The sequence below is a fragment of the Miniopterus natalensis genome, chromosome 4, assembly GCF_054644295.1.
Source record: "Miniopterus natalensis isolate mMinNat1 chromosome 4, mMinNat1.hap1, whole genome shotgun sequence".
Taxonomy (NCBI): Eukaryota; Metazoa; Chordata; class Mammalia; order Chiroptera; family Miniopteridae; genus Miniopterus; species Miniopterus natalensis.
In genome coordinates this window covers 19,064,921-19,088,171 of record NC_142084.1, presented here as the reverse complement: position 1 = coordinate 19,088,171, position 23,251 = coordinate 19,064,921, and the positions used below count along the sequence as shown (strand labels likewise).

Genomic DNA, 23,251 nt, shown 5'->3' with positions numbered 1-23,251 from the left:
CCAACAAATCACAATTGAGGGACTTTCTAGAAAGTAACTGACCAGTACACCTCAAACTGTCAAAATCATTAAAAACAAGGAAAATCTGAGAAACTGTCACAGGCAGAGAAGCCTGAGGAGACAGGACAGCTAAGTGTAACATGGTGTCCTGCGTGCAATTCCAGAACAAAGATATTAGGTAAGAACTCACAAAATCTGAACAAAATAAAGACTTTAAATGATTATAATGTCAATCATTGGTTCATTAACTGACACAACTGAGCCATACCAATGTAAGATGTTAATAATGGGAGGAAATGGGCACAGCACAGGATGTATGGGAACTCTGTGTGCTATCTCTGTAATATTTCTGTAAATCTAAAGCCTTTCTAAAATAAAAAAAGTTTACGTAAAGAATGAACACTGAAGTAATGACTTTGGGAAATGGAACTTGGTTGGGTACCAGTTGCTGAAAAACAGAGACACAGAGCTCTGAGCATGAAGGATAACCAAGGACCAATGAAGCCAAGGGAGGGATGCATGAGGTGGCCACCAGACCTACTGCAGGCGGACAGGTCGTGCAAAGGCCTCACAGCCCTGACCTACAGGTAGTGCCCCAGCCAAACTTAAAATGATCTTGACCGTGCCATGGGCTCCTAGTAAAGCAACAGTATTACCTACTCCACTCTGGAAGTTCAGCCATAGCATTAAGTCACCAAAATAGAAATGTAACATACATGTAAGTAGTCAAGTACTTTTAAAAGCCACACCTAGGAGTCTGGATTAAAATCTGAGCCATTTGCTTCATGTGTGACCTTGAGCTACTTGAATTCACAGAGGTCCTTTTTCTCATTTTCAAAATAAAGAGAGCAGTACCTCTCATCACTGGGCTTTCAAGATTACATGGAAATGCACACGCACAGTGTCTAGCACTAGTGCGTAACAGTAATGGCAGCGGTTTCTTAAAATTTCCATTGGAGAGAGGAAGGTAAAATGCCCACTATCTATAGGCGAGACTGAGGCTCCCAGACATCTGAGTAAGCGTCCGAAGGATTTCCTCCTGGAGAGAGTGATCGCTCCCCCAAGGACGGAGAGCGGGTCTCCCTCAGGGGGCGCCGGCCTAGCACCACTCCCCAGGGCGCGGGCCCATGGAGCCAGCGATGCGCTGCGGGCGCCCAGGCCTTGCAGGGAGGTCAGGCCTCTGGAGAGCAGCACCCCCGCAGCCTTCCCGCTGCTTCTCCAGTGACTGGGCAAGCCAGTCTAAGTCTCGTTTTCTGAAAGTTTTCAAAATGAGTTTTAATATCATCTGGGAGAATGGGTAAGAAAAGCCAGGAAAAATTTGAAAAAGAAGATAATGCTAGATGACAGGGCAAAAATGATTTAAAAAATAGGCTATTAAAAAAACAAACAAACTACAGTTCCAGTTTCTGTTTGCGTGCCCAAGTACCCTAGAATAAGTATGAGACTGATTAAAGCAGCATTTTTTTCAACCCCTGGTCACAATCCATGAGTGGGTCGTGAACGTAACTTTCTAAAATATGAAGTACAATGGCAGAGAATATAAAATAACACACATTATGTGGGGAAAGAATGAGGGCTCCTTGGTGAAAGCTTTAAGGGCTGGAACACAGTATAAGCCATTTCTTCCTGTTTGAATGCCACTGGCCTAATGCATCAAACGTGAAAAATTCGATCCATGAAAGAACAAAATGAAAACATAGGTAAAATTTTTACCTGGCCTCAGACTGGGAAGAGATTTCTAGACATACATCAAAGCCAGAAACTCCAAGAGAAAAGAATGATAGTCTTGAACGGGTGAAAACAACAAAATCTTAGTCTATCAGAAAATACCATTAAAGGGAAATGAACAAACTGGGGGGAAATGTGAAATATGTATGATGTATTCATAGGCTGAATATGTAAAAGAATAACCTTATAAATTATTGAGAAAAAGACCAACACTCTAAAAGGGAAAGAATAGGGTATATGAGGCAATTCAGAAAGCATTACAAATAGCCAATATATATAAAAAATAAAAAAGTTAAACCTTCAGTGTAATCAAATAAGCAAAACATCAGACTGTGACAGAGGCAGGTAATTGCCTCCCAAGGTCCATTCTTCTGCTTTTCTTTAGTAATAAGAACCATGATTTTTAGCTGCTTCATTGCTTTTCAGCTTAAAAGTTTACCTTCTCCAGCATCTAGGCAGGACCGTGCAACTAGACTTATACTAAATTCAGACTGAGTTGGCCACTGAGAAGAGAGCAGAATTGTATACAAATTCACAGAGGTCAGCTTAAAGAAAGCAGTGTGCCCGTCTTTGCTCTTCCCCTTTTCCTGTTGTCTGGACTACAGATGCAATGGCTGGAGCTCTAGCAGACATGCTGGACCATGAGACTGTATGCTAAGATTCTCAGAGCAACAAGATGGAAAGGCCTGGAGGACTGAGATGCTCCATACCAGCCCTGGACTTCCTACCATTTGACTTAAAATGCATTAAAATAATATAAACCCTCTTTTGCTGAGCCAAATCCCAACTAACAAAAGTACCTTTTTTCTTAACCCATGTAGCAGAAAAATTCTTTTAAAAATTATAATATCCAAAGTTGATAAGTGTCCTCTGAATAGGCATTCTCATATATTGCTTATGATACACATTTATTGGCAGAAATTCTGCCGTAAGTAACAAGAGTTACAACATGCAGATCCTCTTACCCAGAAATTCCATCACTGGTAATGTGCCCTACGAAAATAATTAAGATGTGTGCAAAATTAATACACAGTGATGTTCATAAAAGCAGTGTTTGTAATAATGAAAAATCAGAGAGGACCTAACTGCTCAGTAGAGGACTAGTTATAAAAATTATAGTACATTTATAGAATCAGACACCACACAGCCATTAAAAATCAAGCTTTAAAAGAATCATTAGTGATATGGGAATATTATTAAGTATTATTAAGCTAATAATAAAGATTTCAAAGCAGTACATGATTATACTCAGTTTGGGAGACTGCGTAATTTCAAATGTTCTATAACAAACATGTATAACTCCTATGGTGTTGGGGTTTTTTTGAGTTAAAAATTTGCATTTCTACCGTCTTCCAACACATACCTGTCTTCTCCAGCTGGGTGGCTCCTTCTGCTCAATCTCATGCCCAGCATGCTCTAGTCCAACATGCCCAGCTAGTGTGACCGATGGAACATCCGTTCTGCTCCTCAGCAGTCTTTGCAATGATGTCCGGGACACAGCCAAGCTTCACTGAAGGTCAGAGGCTCCCACTCCAGGCCAATCCAGGCCCCTGCGCCTCACTCTGAAAACAGCAGCTCCTAAAACACTCAGCGTGTCTAGTGAGACTCTGAGCGATGCTCTTGAGTCCATCTCGGGTCTCCCCCTCCCTAGATACCAAGATGCCATTGTCCCCGACTCCTTGGGAGGTCCTCACACCACACGATACTGCCCATCTCTAAGCAAATGATCTTTAAAGGGATGTGGTCTGTGCCAATTAGAAAACATGTTAGCTGCAGATGACAGAAACCTATCCAGTGGAAATGCAATGCCAGTATATTAAAGGGCCCAAAATGTAGTAGCATGCCCATAGTTTAAGCTAGTTCCCTTGTCTCAAGCACATGAGGTGAAGTCTAGCTCTTCTCATCAAGAGGCTTAAAGCAACAGTAGGTCAGAATGATAACAAAGTACTTGGAAAGCAATAAAAAGCCCTCAGAGTCCCAGACTGGTAAACCCAACTCCAGAAAAAGGTGGAGAATAGCCCATCTTAGACAATTGTCACCTTGGGACATAAGTGAGCTCCATATGCAGACACGCGAATAACATATTATGGATGGATTTGGCATTTAGAGTCCTTGACATCCCACTTAGGGGAGAGAACCATAGGACCTGAGCATTAGGACTTTAATAAATGCTCGCTGGCTGGCTGGCTGGCTTGCTGGCTGGCTGGCTGGCTGGCTGGCAGATGGGTAGGTGAAGGCATATTACTCACTAGCTCCAGACTCAATCACTGCCCTCAGTTTTAGAAAACAAGTTCTAATTTCAAATAGGGCTTAGAAGCCTTCAGAAGTAAGGTACATGAAGACAGAGATCAGTGTTATCTTAGTTCACTGTATTTTTCCTGAAGAGGCTAGAGTCCTGTGGGCACAGAGGTAACTGGGATTTAACCCAGCTACCTCAAACACGGAAATGTATGATTCTTGTGCCGGAAGGTCTCAATCAAATGAGAGCAAACCCTTGCTTGTTCTTGGCACTCCCTCCTTTGCCCAGACATGTTCCCTCTCATGAGAGCCCGAGGAAAACTAACAGAATGTTCCATCCCAAAGGATGCTACACTTCTGTCATCAAGGCAAAAATACTCATTCCCTGAGACACCTTGAGCCTCCTTCCTAAGTCAGGGAGGCAGGATACGGGGAGAGAGAAGACCTGCCTGAGCCTGGTTTGGGTGATGATATCTGTCCCCAATCCAAAGGACCCAGGAACACACACAGCAGTTATGGCCCCACCTTGGGTCAAACCCCATGATGATGACACAAGGAAGGCCAGAGATGGGCATCCCTGAGTCGCTGCGCCTGCCCCATCACCCCAGAGACCGAACACCTTCAGTGCCCAACCTTTCCAATGCTGCGACTGCCACAAGCTCAAGTACATGAAAGCGCTTTGAAAACTGTAATTCATTCTACAAATGATCAAAGACAGCCTAATCTATGCCACGCACTGGCCCATGCATACACTGGGCATGGTGCTCACTATCCGTAGGGAAGCTGAGGCCAAAGACCAGGTGCAGAGGCCAGACTGGCAGGCACAGAATCACAGATAGGAACCTGGCAGGGGAAGGGCCTCACAGAAACCACCCTTCAGTAGCTGGGGAGGGTCTAGGGAAAGTGCAGATGCCAGGGCCTGAAACCTGGGGAGAGCCAGCAGTACCCACAACCCCAAAGGAACTGGGGTGCAGACAGGTCAGGCCGAGAGAGCAAGGGGACACGGTTCCATCCCCTCTAAGTTCCGAACACTCCCTGGCTTAGGACACAGTCTCCTAAATTCTAACAGCTGCAGAAATGTAGGGACATGAGTCCAGACCTCTTCAGCTTCAATAATACCGCTCACAATAGTAATTTCATAGGATTAGTAGCCCCCATAAAAACAAATTTTAAAAAGGCTTTAAAAAGGAGGAAAGATGGTGGCCCTGTGAGAAGCAGCAGAGGCCCCCACTCCCAGCCACAAACTCGATTTACGCCTAAAATCCTGCGTAACCAGCTTGAAAAACTCAGAGAAACATACCTGAGTGGACGGAGCCGAGTGGGGAGCACTGGAGACACGTCATGGAGTCCGGTAAGAGGGGGGTGTAGGAAGGGGGAGGCCCGAGGCCTGTGCTGGGCTCCGAGCCCCGAGGCTTGGAGGCTGCAAAGCTCCCCCCCTCGGGAGTGCGGACGGCATCCAAAAGCGGGGATCCCACACCCGGAGCGACGAAGGGAAGGAGCACCCCACGCACAGGGCAGAGGGGCCCAGGGGAGCGGTGAGTCCCGGAGGAAACGGCGCCTTCCTAGGAAACAGGGCCTCTAATGGCGGCCGGCGCCTTCGCAGGAAACAGGGCCTCTGATGGCGGCCGGCGCCATCCTAGGAAACAGGGCCTCTAATGGCGGCCGGCGCCTTCCCAGGAAACAGGGCCTCTGATGGCGGCCGGCGCCATCCTAGGAAACAGGGCCTCTGATGGCGGCCGGCGCCTTCCCAGGAAACAGGGCCTCTAATGGCGGCCGGCGCCTTCCTAGGAAACAGGGCCTCTAATGGCGGCCGGCGTCTTCCTAGGAAACAGGGCCTCTAATGGCGGCCGGCGCCTTCCTAGGAAACAGGGCCTCTGATGGCGGCCGGCGCCTTCCTAGGAAACAGGGCCTCTGATGGCGGCCGGCGCCTTCCTAGGAAACAGGGCCTCTAATGGCGGCCGGCGCCTTCCCAGGAAACAGGGCCTCTAATGGCGGCCGGCGCCTTCCTAGGAAACAGGGCCTCTAATGGCGGCCGGCGTCTTCCTAGGAAACAAAGCCTCTAGTGGCGGCTGCGACCGGCGTCTGGTGCTCTGGGTGCCAACCACAGGGAAGGCTGACCCAAGGTCTGTGGCACCCGAGTGGTGAGGGACCAGAGGACTGCACTGAGCAGCCGCACACGGGGACCCTCTGCCTCCCTGTGGGGCAGTGTGCTGAGCCCCAGAAAGTGCTGAGTCTGCCTGGCGTGGGGGAGGGGAGGAGAACAAGACTCCCGGGGACCGTTCTTTGGGAACTGGAGGAAACGCTGAAAAACCCTGCTGGGGGCTGGGCAGGCAGAGGGCCCACCTGAAGGTGTTCTTAATCTAACCCACTGGGCCCAGGCTGCTCAAACAGCCCAGACAGAAGAGGCAACAGGCTGAAATCAATCTGAAGCTGCAGCAGGACAGAGCCTGGGGAACTAGAATCAGAGGACAGGGGAGGGACTGAGGAGCTGGCGGTGGACCAGAGACTAACTCCCGCAGAGTGAGCGCCTGACAGCGACACCTCTAAGGGGAGTGATACCCTAGGCTACACTAGCCACCCTGCACCCTAAAGACCCTACAGAAGACTCTGGAGTAAGACCAGGCAACTACAAGGTTGCAAAATACCTGACAAGAGGAGGTGGGCCACGGAGAGCCTCAGATCAACCATCTACCTAAGGACACCAGAGCCAAACCTAGACGGTTCCTCACATTGGGTGATACACAAGCACCTCCCAGGAGAACAGAAACCAGCACACAACACAGTGACCCTCAGACAACATAAGCTGCCCAGAAGAAACTCACCCGATTGACTACCTTTTCTTCTGCTGTTTTTTTGTTTTGTTTGGTAATTTTTTTTTGGTTTTTGGGTTTTTTTGTTTCTTTTTTGTTTGTGGGTTTATTTTTTCTCTTTTTTCCTTAGGAAGGAGAGAAAGGGGAGAAAATTTGTTTTTTCTTCTTTTTTTAAATTTTATAATAATTTTTTTTATTAATTTTTTTTTAAACATTTTTTTAACTAAATTTCTTTTCCTCTTTTTTATAAAAGAATTTTGTCTTGCTTAGCTTGTTTTTAGTTTTGTTTTGGTTATTTGCTTTGTTTTGTTTTATCCTTGCTTCTAATATCAAGACTTTCTTGATATCCCTGCTTAACAACTGGGACCTTATCATTATAATCAAGTTTACTGCTTTCCTCTATGCTTTCTCGCAAATCTCTTACCGGACTCCCTGCCTGCCTGGGCTTTATCTCTCTCTCTCCCCTCAATCCACTGGCATAACTTTTTTCTTCTTTTTCTTTTTTCTATTTCTACTTTTCTTTCATTCTTTCATTATGCTCCCTTCTGTCTTCCTGTCTGATTGTTAGTTTCTCTTATTCTCTTTATTGTATTTTTGTTTTCTCATTTTCAACTATTATCCTATTCCTATTCTCTCCCTTAATTTTTTGCTGGCCCTTCTTTCAGAATCTTTTTTTCTGCTTCTGTTATTTCACAGTAGCATCTCTATTTTTTACATTTTAGTTTATTATTATTTTCGAAATTTTCACGAGTATTAACAACAATATACATCTCTCTCTCTCTAAGCGTTACTTTTCTTTCTCTCTTTTGTTTTAAGCATTTTGTGTGTGTGTGTGTTCTCCCTTCACTCTCCCAGTTCTGTTTTCACGTGGGTTGTTTTCATTGTGACTGTCAAGATATTTTGTAAGATACTTCTTGTTTCCTGGAATTTTAGTTGTGTAGTGTCCTGCCTTGCCAGCACCTGTACAACAGCTTACACGTCAAGGTTGGGGCTGAGACACAATTAGCCAACCTGAGAGAAGGGTCCTCCCAAGGACTGATCAACAACAATCTAGACCCACCCACAACAGGAGAACATAAAGAAACCACAAAAGGGGCACCCACAAGAGGGACATGCCTAGACCAAAGAGCTCAGAAGTATAAGGAAAACACACCTCTGGGCTCCACTCGACCCACAAGACAAAATCCCATCCCACAAGACTGGGAGACAGCAAATATATCTAATATACAGATACAAACACTAAGACCTACCAAAATGGGGAGACAAAGAAACAACCCCCAAATTAAAGAAAAGGAAACATTGCCAGAAAAAGACGTTGATGAGATGGAGTTAAGCAAGTTATCAGATATGGAGTTCAGAGTATGGATGATGAAGATGTTCAAGGAACTTAAGAAGACTCTAGATGATAAGATCGAGAACCTTAGTGAAAACATGAAAAAAGAGACACATACCATAATAAAACTCACACAGAGATAAAGAATGCTGTATCTGATATCAAGAATGCACTAGAAGGAATTAAAAGCAGGCTCAATGAAGCAGAGGAAAGAATATGTGACTTAGAAGACAAAGTAGAGAAAATCACACAATCAGAGCAGCAAAAAGAAAAAAATACTTAAAAAGCATGAGGACAACCTAAGGGAGCTTTGGGACAACATGAAGGGAAACAACATTCGCAGTATAGGAGTTCCAGAGGGGGAGGAAAGAGAGCAAGGGATAGAGAACTTGGTGGCGGAAATAATGATAGAAAACTTCCCTAGGCTGGCGAAGGAGAAAGCCGCACAAGTTCAGGAAGCACAGAGGGTTCCAAACAAGAGGGACCCAAAGAGACCCACTCCAAGACACATCATAATTAAAATGGCAAATGTCAAGCACAAAGAGAAAATATTAAGGGCTGCGAGAGACAAGCAGTGACCTACAAGGGAAGCCCCAGAAGGCTGACAGCTGATTTCTCAACAGAGACTCTTCAGGCCAGAAGGGAGTGGCATGAAGTTCTCCAAGTAATGAAAAGCAAGAACATGCAACCAAGATTGCTTTATCCAGCAAGGCTATTGTTTAAATTTGAAGGTGAAATAAAAAGCTTCCCAGACAAAAAAAGGCTAAAGGAGTTCAGTACCACTAAACTAGCATTGCAAGAAATGCTAAAAGGAGTGCTTTAAGAAAAGGAAGGAATAGTGAGAGACTGTAGAGATCTGGCTTGTTTTGTTTTTGTTTTGGCTGCACTCTCAACCAATCTGAATATCTATACTTCCAACTGCCCCTTCCGGGCTTTATCTGGCATTGCTATATATTCCTCAAGTTAAATAATCAAAGCCACAGTCCTGCCTCCTTCATGTCTGATGGTCACTTTCAGTTTTTAAACAATCATCATCATCATGAAGGTGAAAGAGCTATGTTTTTTCAACTCTGAATTTATTTCTACAGTTAAAACTGAGCTCATTTAATTATGACACTCTGCCTTCTTCTCCAGCCCCTCCCACGCCCCTACAACTCCTGGGTCTGGGAAGCAGGGCTGCCAATATTTCACGGAGCAGCTGGCTTTGCGGGGTTGCAGTCGTTTCTTCCCATTATAACTTCAATTTCTTTTTTATTGTAATGCTGTCTTTTCGCAGCAATAGATAGCAGGGCAATGGAAGAAGAGTCGACTTCGGGACAGATTACAAATGAAGTTTCATCTTGGAGGAGCTAGGTGGGGAACCTGTGGCTATCAGGAAAGCAGAATGGGGAGTGAGCAATGAGCCCGCCGGCGCCCTGATGAACTTCGGCGAGCTCAGCGAGCTCACAGGCAGGGCGGGAAGGAGGCCGTGGCTGCGCCTCAGAGGAAGCCCGAGCTGGCGGCTGCCGGCGGGGACACTGCACTCTGGGGGAGGGCGGCGAGGGTCCGAGTCAACTGTCACTGTGCGTGTGTGTGTTGCTGTGTCCGCAGGAGCCGGCCCTTTCAGTGGACATCGCATTAGGTTAGGAGCACGGTGGATGTGAGGGCACCGGCGCAGGTTCCAGGAAAGGCCTCACACTCCTGCTCTGTCCCTTATAAGCTGAGTGGCCTTGGCGAGGGGCAGAGATGCTCCAAATCTCACGTTTTCTCATCAAGCACAGAGAGGCACAGGACACACACTAAGTACCTTCTAAAGATTATCTACTGTCGCAATAAATCTTTTTTTATTGTTGGCCATTTTCAACGTTGTAAACTATGGCACATCTACATAATGGACCCTTTAAAAACAGTGAGGCAGGTTCATTCAACTTTTGACAATTATTCAGAATCCAGACAAAAAAATCATTAACTTCTATTCTAGGTGGGTGAAAAGACAGTAAACAACATGAGTAAACAAGTTACCTGGTAGATTGGAAGGTGATAAATGAATGGTAAGGAGGCAGAAAAATAAAAGAGGAGAAGGGGACAGAGTGCTGGGGAGGGGTTCTGAGCAGGTCACACTTGTGCAGAGATTCCAAGAGGGAGTGAGCCGTGTCGATGTCTGGGAAGGTGGCCCAGGCTGAGGGGACCATCCGTCAAAGCCCAGAGGCAGGGGTGTGACTGACACATCTGAGGGCCCCACAGGGGCTGTGTGCCTGGAGCTGAGTAGGCAAGTGGTACAACAACAAAAGCTGGGGACAGAGGCATATCAGGGACCTGATCATGTTGGGCCTGGCTGCTCATTGAAAAGACTTCAGCTTTTTGAGGGGAAGTCACTAGTGTGTCTTGAACAGGAGATTATACAATCTGACTTACATTTTACAGAACTGGTTCGCTCTGCTCAAAAGAGAAAGAAGAAGCCAGGAGATCAATTAGGAAGCTATTAAAATAAAAGATGAGGGTGTCTTGGACCACAAGGGAGGTGGAGGTGGTGAGAAGAGAATATATTTGAAAATCAATTTCAAAGCAGAGCATGATTATATGAAGCATTTGAGAAAAAGAGGGGTGTCTGTTTGTTTTACTTCAGCAAATCAAAATATGGAGCTGCCATTAAGATGGTAAATACTGCGAGAGGAGGAAACAGATTTGGGGGAAAGACCAGGAGTTAGATTTTGGACCTGTTAAGCTTGACGTCCAAATAGAAATACTGGGCAGTCACTACAAATTTAAGTATGGAGTTCAAGGGAGCAGTGTGGGCAGGTTGGCTGGAGGGAGGGAGACAGACAAACAGACACAGGTAGATCTGTCTGTACTTACGTGAAAACGTATCTATGATATATAAAAGAGGCAGGGTACAAAACATTATGTAGGATATGAGTCTGATTTTAGACGAGTAAAGTTTAAAAAGTATGTTAGTATGTATATCAAAAATAACTGGAAGCATATGCAACAAAAAGCTAATGGAACTGGGACTATGAGACACTTTTTGCCATAATATTTGAATTTTATATTAGAATGTATAAGTTTATAAGTTAAAGAATAGCAGCAGGAGGAGAGGACTGTTTGGGTGAACCATCAAAGCCATTAATTTCTAGCACAAACCTCTGTCCCCTTCTCTGGACTCTGGTTATGACCGTGGCCACCCCTGCCTCAGTCTACCCTTCTCTCTCTTTTCACCTTTAGCTTTTCCCCATCAGTTGTATGAAGCATGCTTCAGAGTGACCAGGAGAACCTGGGTCTGCTTCTGCAGAGCTGAATCCACAGAAGCGGAGAACCTGAGTCAAAGCCAAAGTCAAGAGACCTGACCAGTAAGGTCTTCTTCCCTGATGCAGCTGCCAGTTTAATTCTAAAGATTTTTTTTTTTTTTTAAGTAATGACATTTAGAATAACAAGGCCCTAAAAATTAAATGTCCATTCCTGTGTTTCATTTCTGACCATAATGCAGTACTGAATAATAAGTGGATGAAGCTACGTGGGTTTGGAAAGATTAATATAAACTGCTTTCAAACGGCAAGTTTGCAAGCCCGAGGCCTTTCACCCTGCTACACAATAGGCATGAAAGAAACACAGTTCTTTCCTGGATGCAAAGACCAATCTCCATTTTGCTGGGAGCCTCTGCAGGAGGATTCTTTTAGGATTTTTCCACTGAGACATTACAGCTCAGAAAGAGTTTTCTCCCATCTCTTTGGCACCACCTCCTGTTCCCATTTAAACACATCTCCCAAGCTCACTTGTGATAACTAATGGAATTAGACAACCTGCCCTCAAGCCTGGACTTTCCCCCAGGATCTAGCCCTCAGGTTGGAGCCACTATTGGAGAAAAGAAAGTCACCGTAGGCTACTTTTCTGCTGCTCCAAGCGGCTCAGCTGGAGGGGAGTAGTCGCTTCCCCCTGGCGGGGCCTGCTGGAGAGGGGAGCCCTCCCTCCCTCCCTCCTCCCCTGCACCCGCTGGGCCCACTCTGCCCCACCTCCCAGCCCATGTCAGGCGGGAAAGGGTAATAGTTCCCCAGCCTCCTCCAGAATTTGGGGTTGACTGGCTCTCCAAAAGCTAATCTGTGCCAACGGAAGCAAGGAAGGAGCTGTCCTTAGGGATCCTGTTGCTCTTTCTACTTCCTCCTTGGCCTTCATTCAAAGCATCACTGGTGCGGGAACATGGTGACATTCTCTGCTTGCAAGTGACATCAGACCCTGGCGGAATTAAACCTAACTCCCACCAAACTCAGCTACAGGCCCTCTACCACCTTCGGCTGATGGCCGCTGACTGTGACCAAGTGTGCACACAGTGGGAACTAAGGCCCTGGGCTGGGGTCAAGAGGCCCAGGCTCCACCCCAGCTCCACCCCAGGCAAGATTCCTTCTTCTGTAAATGGGGACTGAACGTGGATCCCCGGTGCTCAAACTCTTCCTGCAGATGCTCTCTCACATAGTGAAGAGTAAGAAGGGAGTCGCTGGGGACAGGTTGGAGGCCGCCCCACTTGGCCTTCCCTGGTCCTCATGGGGAAGCCTGAGGCACCTGGAGGAACACACGGCCCCGTGGGAAGATAAGCGAGATCTTTCCAATTCTGCTGTCTTACAACTGCGAAATTTTCATGTCAGCAAGGAGGGAGCTCCAAAGCCATCCTCCACATGGAACCAGGCCCCGTGGGAGTGGTCTGTCTGGGAAAGAGGGAGGCGGGGGGGGGGGGGCAGCTCAGGTCTGAAGGCAGAAAGGGTTGGCTAGTTGACAAATGTGTCCTAAAGACTCTGCTTATAAAAGAGCTCGGTTTTCCCCTTAGATTTTCAACCACTGTAAAGGCACCAGGAAATGAGTACCTCAGACATTTTCTCTTTTTTCCGTTTTTTTTTTTTCTTTTTTAGGACAATCATTACTTTACACTCTTGAGGCTGGACTGGTATCGTAGAGATAAGGGAGATAAAGCAATTAAGTAACGTGTCCAAGGTCTTGAGGTAATTCAAAGATGTGAGAGGAAATAATTAGAGATATTAAAAGATGCCCCCACCCTCCACCATGTCCTCAAGGGCCACATCAAAGGGGAGATGGCAGAAAGGACAAAGGACAGAAAAAGTCAGCCACTTGGTTTTGACTTCCCCAAAATGCTCTTGAAACTTAAAGCCGAGACAGGAGACTTGTGATCTGCAAGAGCTGGGTACACTGTAATTCAAAAGGTCAAAGGCTGCAAGAAGCAGAGCGGCCTATGAGATTCAAAAGGAGCGTCAGACCTGCCCACACGCCCTCCACACTCACATCCAGTACTGATCAAAGTCAGGGCGACAGAGATGATATTTTGGGAAGGAGAACAGGTAGAGGCAGGCGAGCCCCTGGGAAAGGTTCTGTTTACCGGAGCTCTCCCTGTCTCCAACCCGACTCCGGGGCCTGGGCAGGGAAGAGGCACCTGTGACACCCAGTCAGAGAGGCAGCCCCAGCAGCAGAGAGGACCTGTGTTTTGCTACCAATATGGACTCTGATTTGAGGCGAGCCTTCTAGGACTATCCTCTGCATAGAAGAGACATGGCCACCCAGCAGACCCCAGGAGAGAGGCCCTGGGATGGCAACCTCACCAAGTATTTCTTGACGGTAGGTTTCCATGGCCATGAGGGGGCCAGAGAGGGGCTGTGTGAGGAAGAGTGCACCCAGAAGAGCAGGACACAGGAGAAAGGGGCCTCAGTATGACCTGTAGACATGGTGAGCAGATGTCACGGATGGGACCTCACACATCTCACTGGCTGCAGTGAAGATGTACACTGAGGGCCAACGAACTGAAGATGCCAGAACTCCATAAAGATGGATGCCACAGACAGACAGACAACACCAGGAGCCACTTTCCCCAGCATCACAGCTCAGGAGCCCCACCCGATCCTTACTTTCTAGAATGTTGATACGACCCTGAATTGACAGAACTGACCTGGAAGGGGCTACATTGATGTTTTCATTACCTGGTGGAACCAAGGTTCGAAACAGCAGTAAGATTGAAAATAAAACATCGACAACAACAATAATGCCACATTTTGACACATCAGCATTTGTGAGACTATGAAATGTCATTTCTGCAAGAGGCACAGAAGCAAGACTGCTCCTGACACAGTCCAGAGCCACGGCTACACTGAGGTAGAGGCTCTGCACCCACTGCCCCGAGCTCTGGAAGGAGCCGTCCACGGAAAGGGGAGGTGGATCACGTGGTCACACCCCTCCCCCTCCCCCCCCACCCCCACAGTGAAGTTGCCAAAAGGAAGCTGCCTTTCATTTCACCTCTGACCTCTCCCCCAAGTGCTGCAGCTTCAGCTTGGTATTCACTGCAGGTCACAAACTACTGCAAGGGCTGCACAGAAAGAGCTGTCAAATCAAAGAAGGTCAGCCTTCCCTTGATGGATGTTGTCCAGGTAAAATGTTATTAATTTAATCATTTCACATAATGACCCCAGGGATTTATCGATGCCCTCACTGCCCACAATATGTCCTTCTTCTCCAGGGAACCACCTATCAAATCCACATTTAAAAGTTAAGCATTACACCCTGACAGGGGATTATACCCTCCTTCATTAGGATACTGTTGGATATGTGATAAATTAACTTCAGCCATTCAGTCTTATCACCAACGGGTAGTCTCTGCTTCCCTCCTCATGTAAGTCACAGCCCAGAAACTGGGTGTTTAACCGAGGAGGACAGCCTCGGAGCCTCACGGAAAGAGCTGTGCCAAGGGTGGTCGACAGATACGTCATGTAACAGACTCACTGTTAGGCTTCCAAGGTGGTATTTCTCAGGCACATGCCGGATGGTGGTAGAGACTGAGTGGATTGCAGGGCTCTTTCCAGGGGCAGAAGACTTCAGAAAAGCAAACTGGTGACCCAAGAGCCAGTGGAACAAAAAATAACTACATAGGACTGAAGGACCGATGCGGGAAAAGTACTTTTAATGATCTGTTTTGAACCAGCATTGTTATTGTTCTCATTTCTGACAGGTGTGCGAGGAAGTCCTTCCTCCTTCCTGGTCTAGCTCTCACTATTAACTTGGCGATATTAACTAAGCTTTACAGACATTTGGAAATGAAACTCATTTGCATGGTCTTCTTGTTGCCCCTGAGCTCTCAGAATTCCGGAGCAGCGCTGGTCTCTGAGTCTCTTCCCTTTTGATGGCAACGTAGTTACTTGCACAGGCTCAATAAAAGTCTGTTCCCATTTTTACCGGTATATGATTGAACAAGTAGATGTGCAGTCGAGGCCAGGCCTAGAGTGTCACGCTTGAGAGTGAATCTCATTTAATCCGGTATGACAAGCCCACCACTGAGAATAAGGGCTGTGCTTCATTGGGAAAACCACAGAGCCATCCCAGGAAACTGGCCTGCTACCCCCTCGTGGCAAGTCAGGAACGCAGAAGAGCAGGACACCTGTGAGGAGAGGCCTTCACCCCATTACACAAACTGCAGGCAAGAGGGTGGGGATGCGATTCTTGCTTTGGTTTCCATGCCTCAGAGGGAAGGGTCAATAAAAGCAATAAACAATATACCTAAAATAGCAGAGGCTACTAAGTCTTCCTAAAATGATGCTTAGCGAATCTCCCCACAGAAGCTAATTGCCTGAGCTCCAGTTGCTTAACACCACAGGGCTAAGGCTCTCTGTCCACACTACAGGGAGGGTGATATACGTTCATTAGCGTTTCTCACTGCAGTTGTATAAATGGATCAGGCCACAATGCAGTGAGACCAGCTTCTCGGTAATCAGGAGCAATCTACGGAGATTACTTGTGACCACAGTGCTTTACGGTTCACAACGTCCCTCCACGTTCTGAGCGAAACCTCCCAAAGAGCCCTGAATGCAATATTTCTACAGTCGCCACCATGAACAAATGGAGACTTGAACTCACCCATGTGCCCTGGAAAAGACAATACGACCTAAAAAGAGGCAGATGGATAAACGTGCACACCCTGTTCATCGTCTTTACAAAGAGAAGACACCAGAAGACATGCACGTGGGTGTGTGCGCACACACACACAGGGACACATGCACACACAGAACACACACACACACATGGACTAGCCAGCCACAACTGAGAAAGCCCAGATCCCCAGAGGGCAACCTTCTATTCTGGGTCTCATTAAGGAAGCCTCAAAAAGGAGCCGAGACCAGTGGGATGACTTTAGTTTCTCCACCATGAAAATATCCAAATAAGCCAACCTGCCTGACCCTCTCGGCCATGGAAGGGCCACAGCTGCCCCTGGGGAGGTAGCTCCTTTCATGTGTCCCCCGGCTCCACGCCTTCTCCAGGCAGAATACATTAATAGAGAAACGCTCTGGGGGGAGATACTCTCCACCCTATGGCATCTCTGCAGTCTCTGTTTTGAAATTTGGCCTTGAGAAGTTCAAAGGATTTAGAGATTAGACCAAGATGTACCCCAGGGCAGGTCCTGGTCTTAGACGCCGAGGCACCTGCCCTTCCTACACCAGGGCCAGTCTGACCTCTTGAAGAACCTCGTGCCTATCGTGGGCCAGCAGAATTAACTTCAAAGACTCTCAGCCCTTCTTCTTCCTTCAATGGTGGCTGAAGGCAGTTCATTCAGGTGAGAGTCCCTGAATAAGCTGTAGGACTCTCCAAGTAGCCCCTCTCCCCTGCCCGGGCTGGAACAGCTCTGATAAATGCCACATTGCTGGCATCTGGGCAGAGTTGGCCATGCCCAACCTCCCTGACCCTTTCAGGGATTCCCCTGCGACCCCCACTCACCATTCTTTTCGGCCTTGTATTTTGGTGGCTCGGGCTCTGGGAGACATGGGCAGGGCCCATCGCAGAGGGTGGTGAGGCTCTTGCCGGTAGAGCAAGCGTGGAACTCCATCTTGCACTGCAAAGGAGACACAGAACAGGCCTTAGGGATGCGGCCAGGCAAACGCCCGCTTGGCTTCCTCAGGGCACAACCCGTGCCTCCCGACCCACAGTAAGAGGAGGTGCACGGGAGCACAGACGGAGAATGGAGTCTGTCTCAGTTAAAGATCTGAATTACAGCACATTCAATGAGAAATGTTTTTCCAAACGCAGTGTAACACCTAAAAACGCTGCTGCAACACTGGAAGGCTTGCTTTTAATAAGTTGGTAAGCTCAACCGTGACTGTTAATGAGAGTATCTGAAACAACACCCTGGAATCCCATAGGCTCCACAAAGCCCTCCTCCCCCCAGCAGAGGCTGCTTCTCCACATTTCCTTGTCCCAGGTGGGGAGGCTCCACCTTGGAGCATTCCTGGTCCTGCTCAGCTGCACCCACGCTCTTCTTGGGGAGAAGAGTATCTATTTAGTTAACTATTTAGCAACTATCTAGTTTGGACAGTATGTGTGAGGCCCAGTGCTTCCCTTCAGGAACAAGAGGAGTCAATGCTTTTGTTTCAACCATCCAAGCCCAAGTTGACACAGTCCTTCCCAGGAGGATGCCTGTGGTTGTCTTACCAGCCTGTGACTGGCAGAAGCATCTACCTGATTCTCAGATTCACAGTCAAAGCCCCAAAGCCATCTATGCACTTGCCAGTCCTCACTCAGTGGCAAAGACGGATGTCACTCACAGGTGCAAAAGGCCACAAGGATGAACAGCCATCTCATTATGACAACATGACTACAGAGATGTGAGGAGGGAGAAATAAGTGTTCCCCAGCAGCACAGGGCCGTCACTGGCTCCCTCCCCACTTCAGGACCAAGTGACAAGGGCTCAGAATCCCCACCCACAGCCTCTCTGCTGCATGCGCAGAGCAGGTGTGAAATGGCAGGATTGCAGGTGGCGATTTCTTTGCAGGTGGCGATTTCTTTGCAGCAGGACTTGCTCAGGCAGCACTTGTCTGCTTGCTCCATGTGTCCTGAGGTGCGAGGCCACAGCGGGCAGAGGCCCGTGTGCTGACCTGCACAGGGCAGTGTTTGCAGAGCTCCAGGCTAAACACTGTGGACTGCAAGCCCACCTCTCAGAGTCTGCAGCCTGGCAGTGGAAAAGCAAAAAACAAACTCCAAAATGACATTCTTGGGAACTGATGAGGGACGCCCATAAGTCCTCACTTCAGGAAAAAAAACTTTGGGGGTGTTAAAAAAAAAAAAAGAGGAGGAAACAGGTATAAATGTATTTTTTTGCATTTGGAATGAAGAGCCAGCCAATCACACAAAGCTCACAAGTAGCGAGGCTAAAGGCTCCATGGGAAGGGGCAGAGACACAGGGCAATGAATGGAGTCCCATCCCATGGTCACTGCTGCCTGTGGGGAGGGCCCTCTGGCCACCAGGAGCGGGTCTGAGCAGAGAGGAATCACTCCTGTCCTGGCCTCGGCTCTCCCTCCGGAGGGGAAAGCTTTGCACCTTGCCTTATGGCTTAAATTGTGTGTCTCACGAAAGATATTTTCAAGTCCTACCCCTCCATATTTCAGAGTGTGGATTTAGAAATAGGGTCCTAATCCAGTACAGTGTGCTCATGAGAAGGGGACACTTGGATGCAGAGACAGGCACGTGCAGAGGGAAGACGAGGGTATAAAGACACAGGGAGTTTTTAGGCCACACCTGAGGCTACCAGAAGCCAGGAGAGGGGCCTGAGACAGACCCTCCCTCATGGCCTCAGAGGGAACCAGCCTGCCCACACCTAGGATCCAGACTTCTACCTCCGGACTAGGAGACAACATATTCCTGATTAAAACCCCGTTTGTGGTACTTTGTTACAGCAGTCCTAGTGAGCTAATTCAACTTCCATCCATATTTTTACAAAGAGATGGTCTCTAAGGAATGGGAACGCCTGGTATTCCTTAGGTTTTCAGAGCACAGGTCTTCGTGCCAAGGAGGCTCGGTTCTCCGGGAAAGAAAGGAAACAGCAGGATGGGCAGCCGCAGGACACAGAGCAGCTGGACATAAAGAACTTGGCCAAGTTCTATCGGCTGTGACTCACGCCCAGAACAGAGGAAGCATGAAAAATTCAAGTTTTTTATATTGATTTTATGATAAAGAAGTTAAATAAATAATTAGGCAAAACTACTAAAAAGAGAGAGTTGAGAAAATAGGAAATTAGTTAAGTCTCTTAAGTATTGTACTGCAACCCATTTCATACAAATGCAAATATAAATACAAATACGAACCCCTGAAACTCCTAGACCCCTTGGCTGCTGCAGGAGAAAGGCCTTTCCCCAGCCATCACGGAGACAGAGAGCCAGAGGTTTCATAAATGGGCCGAAATATTCAAAATGTTGACCTACTTCAAAATAAATGTGCCAGCAGATTTCCCAGCCGCTCTTTCGCGCAGCACAGCGACGCGGCAGGATGAGTGAGCGGCCGCCTGCGCGGGGCCAGCAAACCCTCCTCTCCTGTGATTCGTAAAGTGAGCTTGTCACCTCCATCTGGTTCACACAGGCCTCCACCGAGCGCAGCTCCCCACTGCTCCCCACTCTTCGCTTTGCCTTGCGCACTTTGGGTATTATTTTTAACATTTTATTTAAATTGCTTTCTCTACCGTTTTTCATCAACCTATCATCTATTTTTAAACCAGACTGTTGACAGTTCACAGTTGACAATTGTGTTCACAGTTGATGAATTCTGATTTGTTTTTATTCCCCTAAAATCATGTCAAACAAGGGGGGTGGGTACTCTCCCAGCTCTGCTGTCTTTAATAATTGGGCACAAATGAGTGGCTGCTGGCTGCACAAATTATCCCTGCTGGATGGAAGAACAGCTGCCGTCTCTGCCCAGGACCCGAGTGTCTCCATGGTCATCTGGAAGGAGCCACGAAGAGAAAGACTTTGGTTCCATTCAGAGTTTTACCAAGCATGTGTATATATGGGTGTGTGTTCCTTCTTTATTTATCAAGCACCTACTATGGGCCAGGCCCTGTTCTAAGGCTATGAACCAACAATAGGACCAAGGCCCTGTTCTCGTGAAATTTAATGTGGCTGGTGGTGGTGAGGGCTGCGGGCAATCACAAAGGAGAGCAAGAGACGGAGAATGATGCAGTGGGAGCGGTAGGTTACATGGGTGCTCAGGAAATCATCTAGTAAGATGACCTCTGAGAGAGGTGAGAGGACAGAATAAGGTGAGCCAGGCAGCTCTTTGGGGAAGGGGGTTCTGGCCACATGGCAGTGCAAAGGCCCTGAGGTGACAGATGCTGGTAGCACTGGAGAGATGGCAAGGGGAGGAGTGAGCAGGGAGCACACTAGAAGGCCCCTCTCAACTGAACTAGTGATGGTTGGCCTCAGGCAGCGGGCGTGACTCAGGCTCGGTCTTCAGTTCTCATTCTCTCTGTCTCTGTCTGTCTGTCTGTCTCTCTCTCTCTCTCTCACACACACACACACACACAGATAATTAAGAGTTCCACAGAAGGTGGAACCTTAAACTTTAAAACCAAGTTGTTAAAAGTGTGAAAAAGGAAAAGTTCTTCTTTACAGAAGAATGTCAGCTAAATAAATTTAGAAGGAATGGTAGAATTAGAAAACATCATTTTGCAACTCCCCATGTAATCACTGAGTCAGGAAAGGATCATTTGCTATATACTAAAAATACTGACTTAAAGCTCTTGGGGACCAGGGCATTAACATGGTCTGAACGTGTCACTCCACAGAATACTTAGTTATTAAAAGAGGAACATGTACATTTGCTATATACACACACACACACACACACATACACACACACATATATATACACACACACACATGCATACATACATATATATGCACATATATATACATAGATATATACACACACACACACACATACACATATATATATATTAGTAGTTACCCCTTAACAAATGGACCAAGGGGCCAGCGTAGTGCCTCCTGCTGTGGTACTGTACTACCCACCATGTGCCTTCAGATACGCTACAGAAGGGAGCACATAGATGCACCCATGAGACATTGGTGCCCAAAGAGCTTAACCTGAATCTATTATTCATTAGGGGGGAAAAAATCCAAAACTGAGGACATTTTACAAGACAACTGCCTGAACACTCAAAAAATTAAAACAGTGGGTCTAGATTAGAAAAAACTGTTCTAGATTAGAAAAAATTAACTAAATGCAATTAGTGAGACTTGATTGGATCTTGAAAAATAATCATTATACAAAGCTATAAAAAACACTCTGGGACAAATGTTGTGATTTTAACATGGACTGCATATTAGGTGATACTGAATTATTGTTCCTGTAGGTATAATGGTACTAAGATGGTTGTACAGAATACCTGTTTCTTTTTCTAAGGAGTAAGGTGTCCCAGTGTCTGCAAATCATTTCTAAATGATTCTGGGGTAAGTGTGTATATGCATTTGGGGGCGGGGGAGAGGAAGAGATGGGGGAGAGGGAGAGATGGGGGAGAGGGAGAGAGAGGGAAAGGGAGAGTCAGGGAGGGACGGGGTGAGGGAGAGGATGAGGGAGAGGAAGAGAGAGAGGGAGAGAGAGAGGGAGAGAGAAAGGGAGAGAGAGGGAGAACGCACAAACATTTCAAGACCTTAGGAACTGCCAAATCTCGGTGATGGGTAAACAAGTACACATTGCATTGCTCTTTAAACTCTTCCGTATGTTTACTGATTATTAAACCAATAGCTAGGGTAAAATAAATGTAACTTGTTTTGCCCAGTGGTTCAAGGAAGACTCTTCCCAGAAACCACTGCTGTCTGCTCCCCTGAACTGCCCCCTCTCCGGTGCTCGGGGCCCCACCTCCTGCGGCGCCTCTTTCTCCCGCGCCTCCCTGCAAGAGCGCGAGCTCCTGGAGGGCAGTGAGGATCTGGTGCCCCCTCTGCAGGACCTGGTCTAGAACCGTCCGGAGCAGCCTTCAACAAGGATTGGTCAGACAAGTGACTGAGCTTTCCCTGAAGCAGACTCTTCATGGATGCAAGGCAGCGGCACTGCAAGGAGATAGCTGAAACCAGGCCCCCAAACTGCAGCATTTCAGATCTTGCAAAGACCCCCTTTTGTGTTGCATGCGGGGAAACAGAGGCTGGAAGAAGACAAGAATCTTGTCTCGGGTCAGTCCCTTGAGTAACTTCTCCTGACCTCCTTTATCTTGCCAATGATGTAGCAAATCCTTTCAGTGAATGAGAAGGGAATTTCAGTCCCGCTCATGTACAATTTGTCACAGGCTTGCTTTTAGAGCCAAGGCTGAATGAACTTTCTCTAACTCATGCAACTAAGTGAGTGCAAAGTCCTGCACCTGAAATGCCTAGGAGAAGGGGCTGGGCTCCACATGGGGGGAGCCTGAGACAGACACCATCTCCCCTGAGGCAGGAGGGGTTCATGTGACAAGGTAGAGCTCTGAGCCAATTCCTCCAGCCTTTGTGGAGCCCTTCATGCAAGGCATCCAAGAGTGACACACCTGAGTAAGGAGAGCCACCAGCAGGGTGTCCGCCGCTCCCTGCAGGCCCTCCAGGTTCATTTCCCTACTCCCTGTGCCAGGCCCTTGTACCTGTTTTATGCACATCACACACCTGGGGCTTCCTTGCCACCCCTCCGCTGCTTCTTCTCACTTGTGGGACTCTGTCCTGCTATCCACTCTGCCTGGCATCCTTTTAAGGCTGATAATATTTTGATATTTCAAATTTCTGTTGATCTTTTTCTCTATCTGAAATTTGAAGGGACAGCACAGATGTGGAAGGACTAGCTTCCTCCTGGGGAAACGACAGACCCAAGGAAGGGCTGCCACATACGTGTCAGAAGAGGCAGGACCATGCAAGGCCTCGCCAAGCATAGCTTGGAAGAAGCAGAATCTAAGCCCCAAAGGTACCCCGAAGATGGGAATTAAATGTCTCTCCCTGCTCCCCCTCATCTTCTTTAGGCCTTTGCTCAAATGTCACCTGCTCATTGAGGGCTTCTCTCTTTTTACCCTTTTGAAAACCACACCTGGCACACCTGATCCTCTTACACCGTTTTACTGGGCGTTTTTCATATAAAACCTGTCATCTAATACACTGGACAAGCTCCCTGTTTTACTTGCTGTTTTCTATTTGTCTAGAATGTGAGGCCCACGAGAATGGGATCTTTGTTTTGGTCACTGCGGTATCCATTGCAGGTGGAAATAATGTCCTTTCACAGAGACAAGAGGAAAGCATTTTGGGAGTCCCGCGCCTGGGAGGGCAAGGTTTCGTGGTGAGATTTACTAAAAAAACTGGAGCAAACACTGACGACTGTCCTGGCTTCACCTCCCGT

At 47.4% G+C, this 23,251-nt stretch overlaps 1 protein-coding gene across 1 annotated transcript in view; it reads right to left on the bottom strand.

Annotated features, from left to right (window-relative positions):
- Window positions 1-23,251, bottom strand: part of SPOCK1 (SPARC (osteonectin), cwcv and kazal like domains proteoglycan 1) — a 461,737-nt gene that overhangs the window by 62,436 nt on the left and 376,050 nt on the right. Inside the window, exon 6 of the mRNA XM_087816357.1 lies at window positions 16,840-16,954. Coding sequence (XP_087672483.1) covers window positions 16,840-16,954 — 115 coding nt within the window. The remainder of the gene's footprint in view (window positions 1-16,839; window positions 16,955-23,251) is intronic.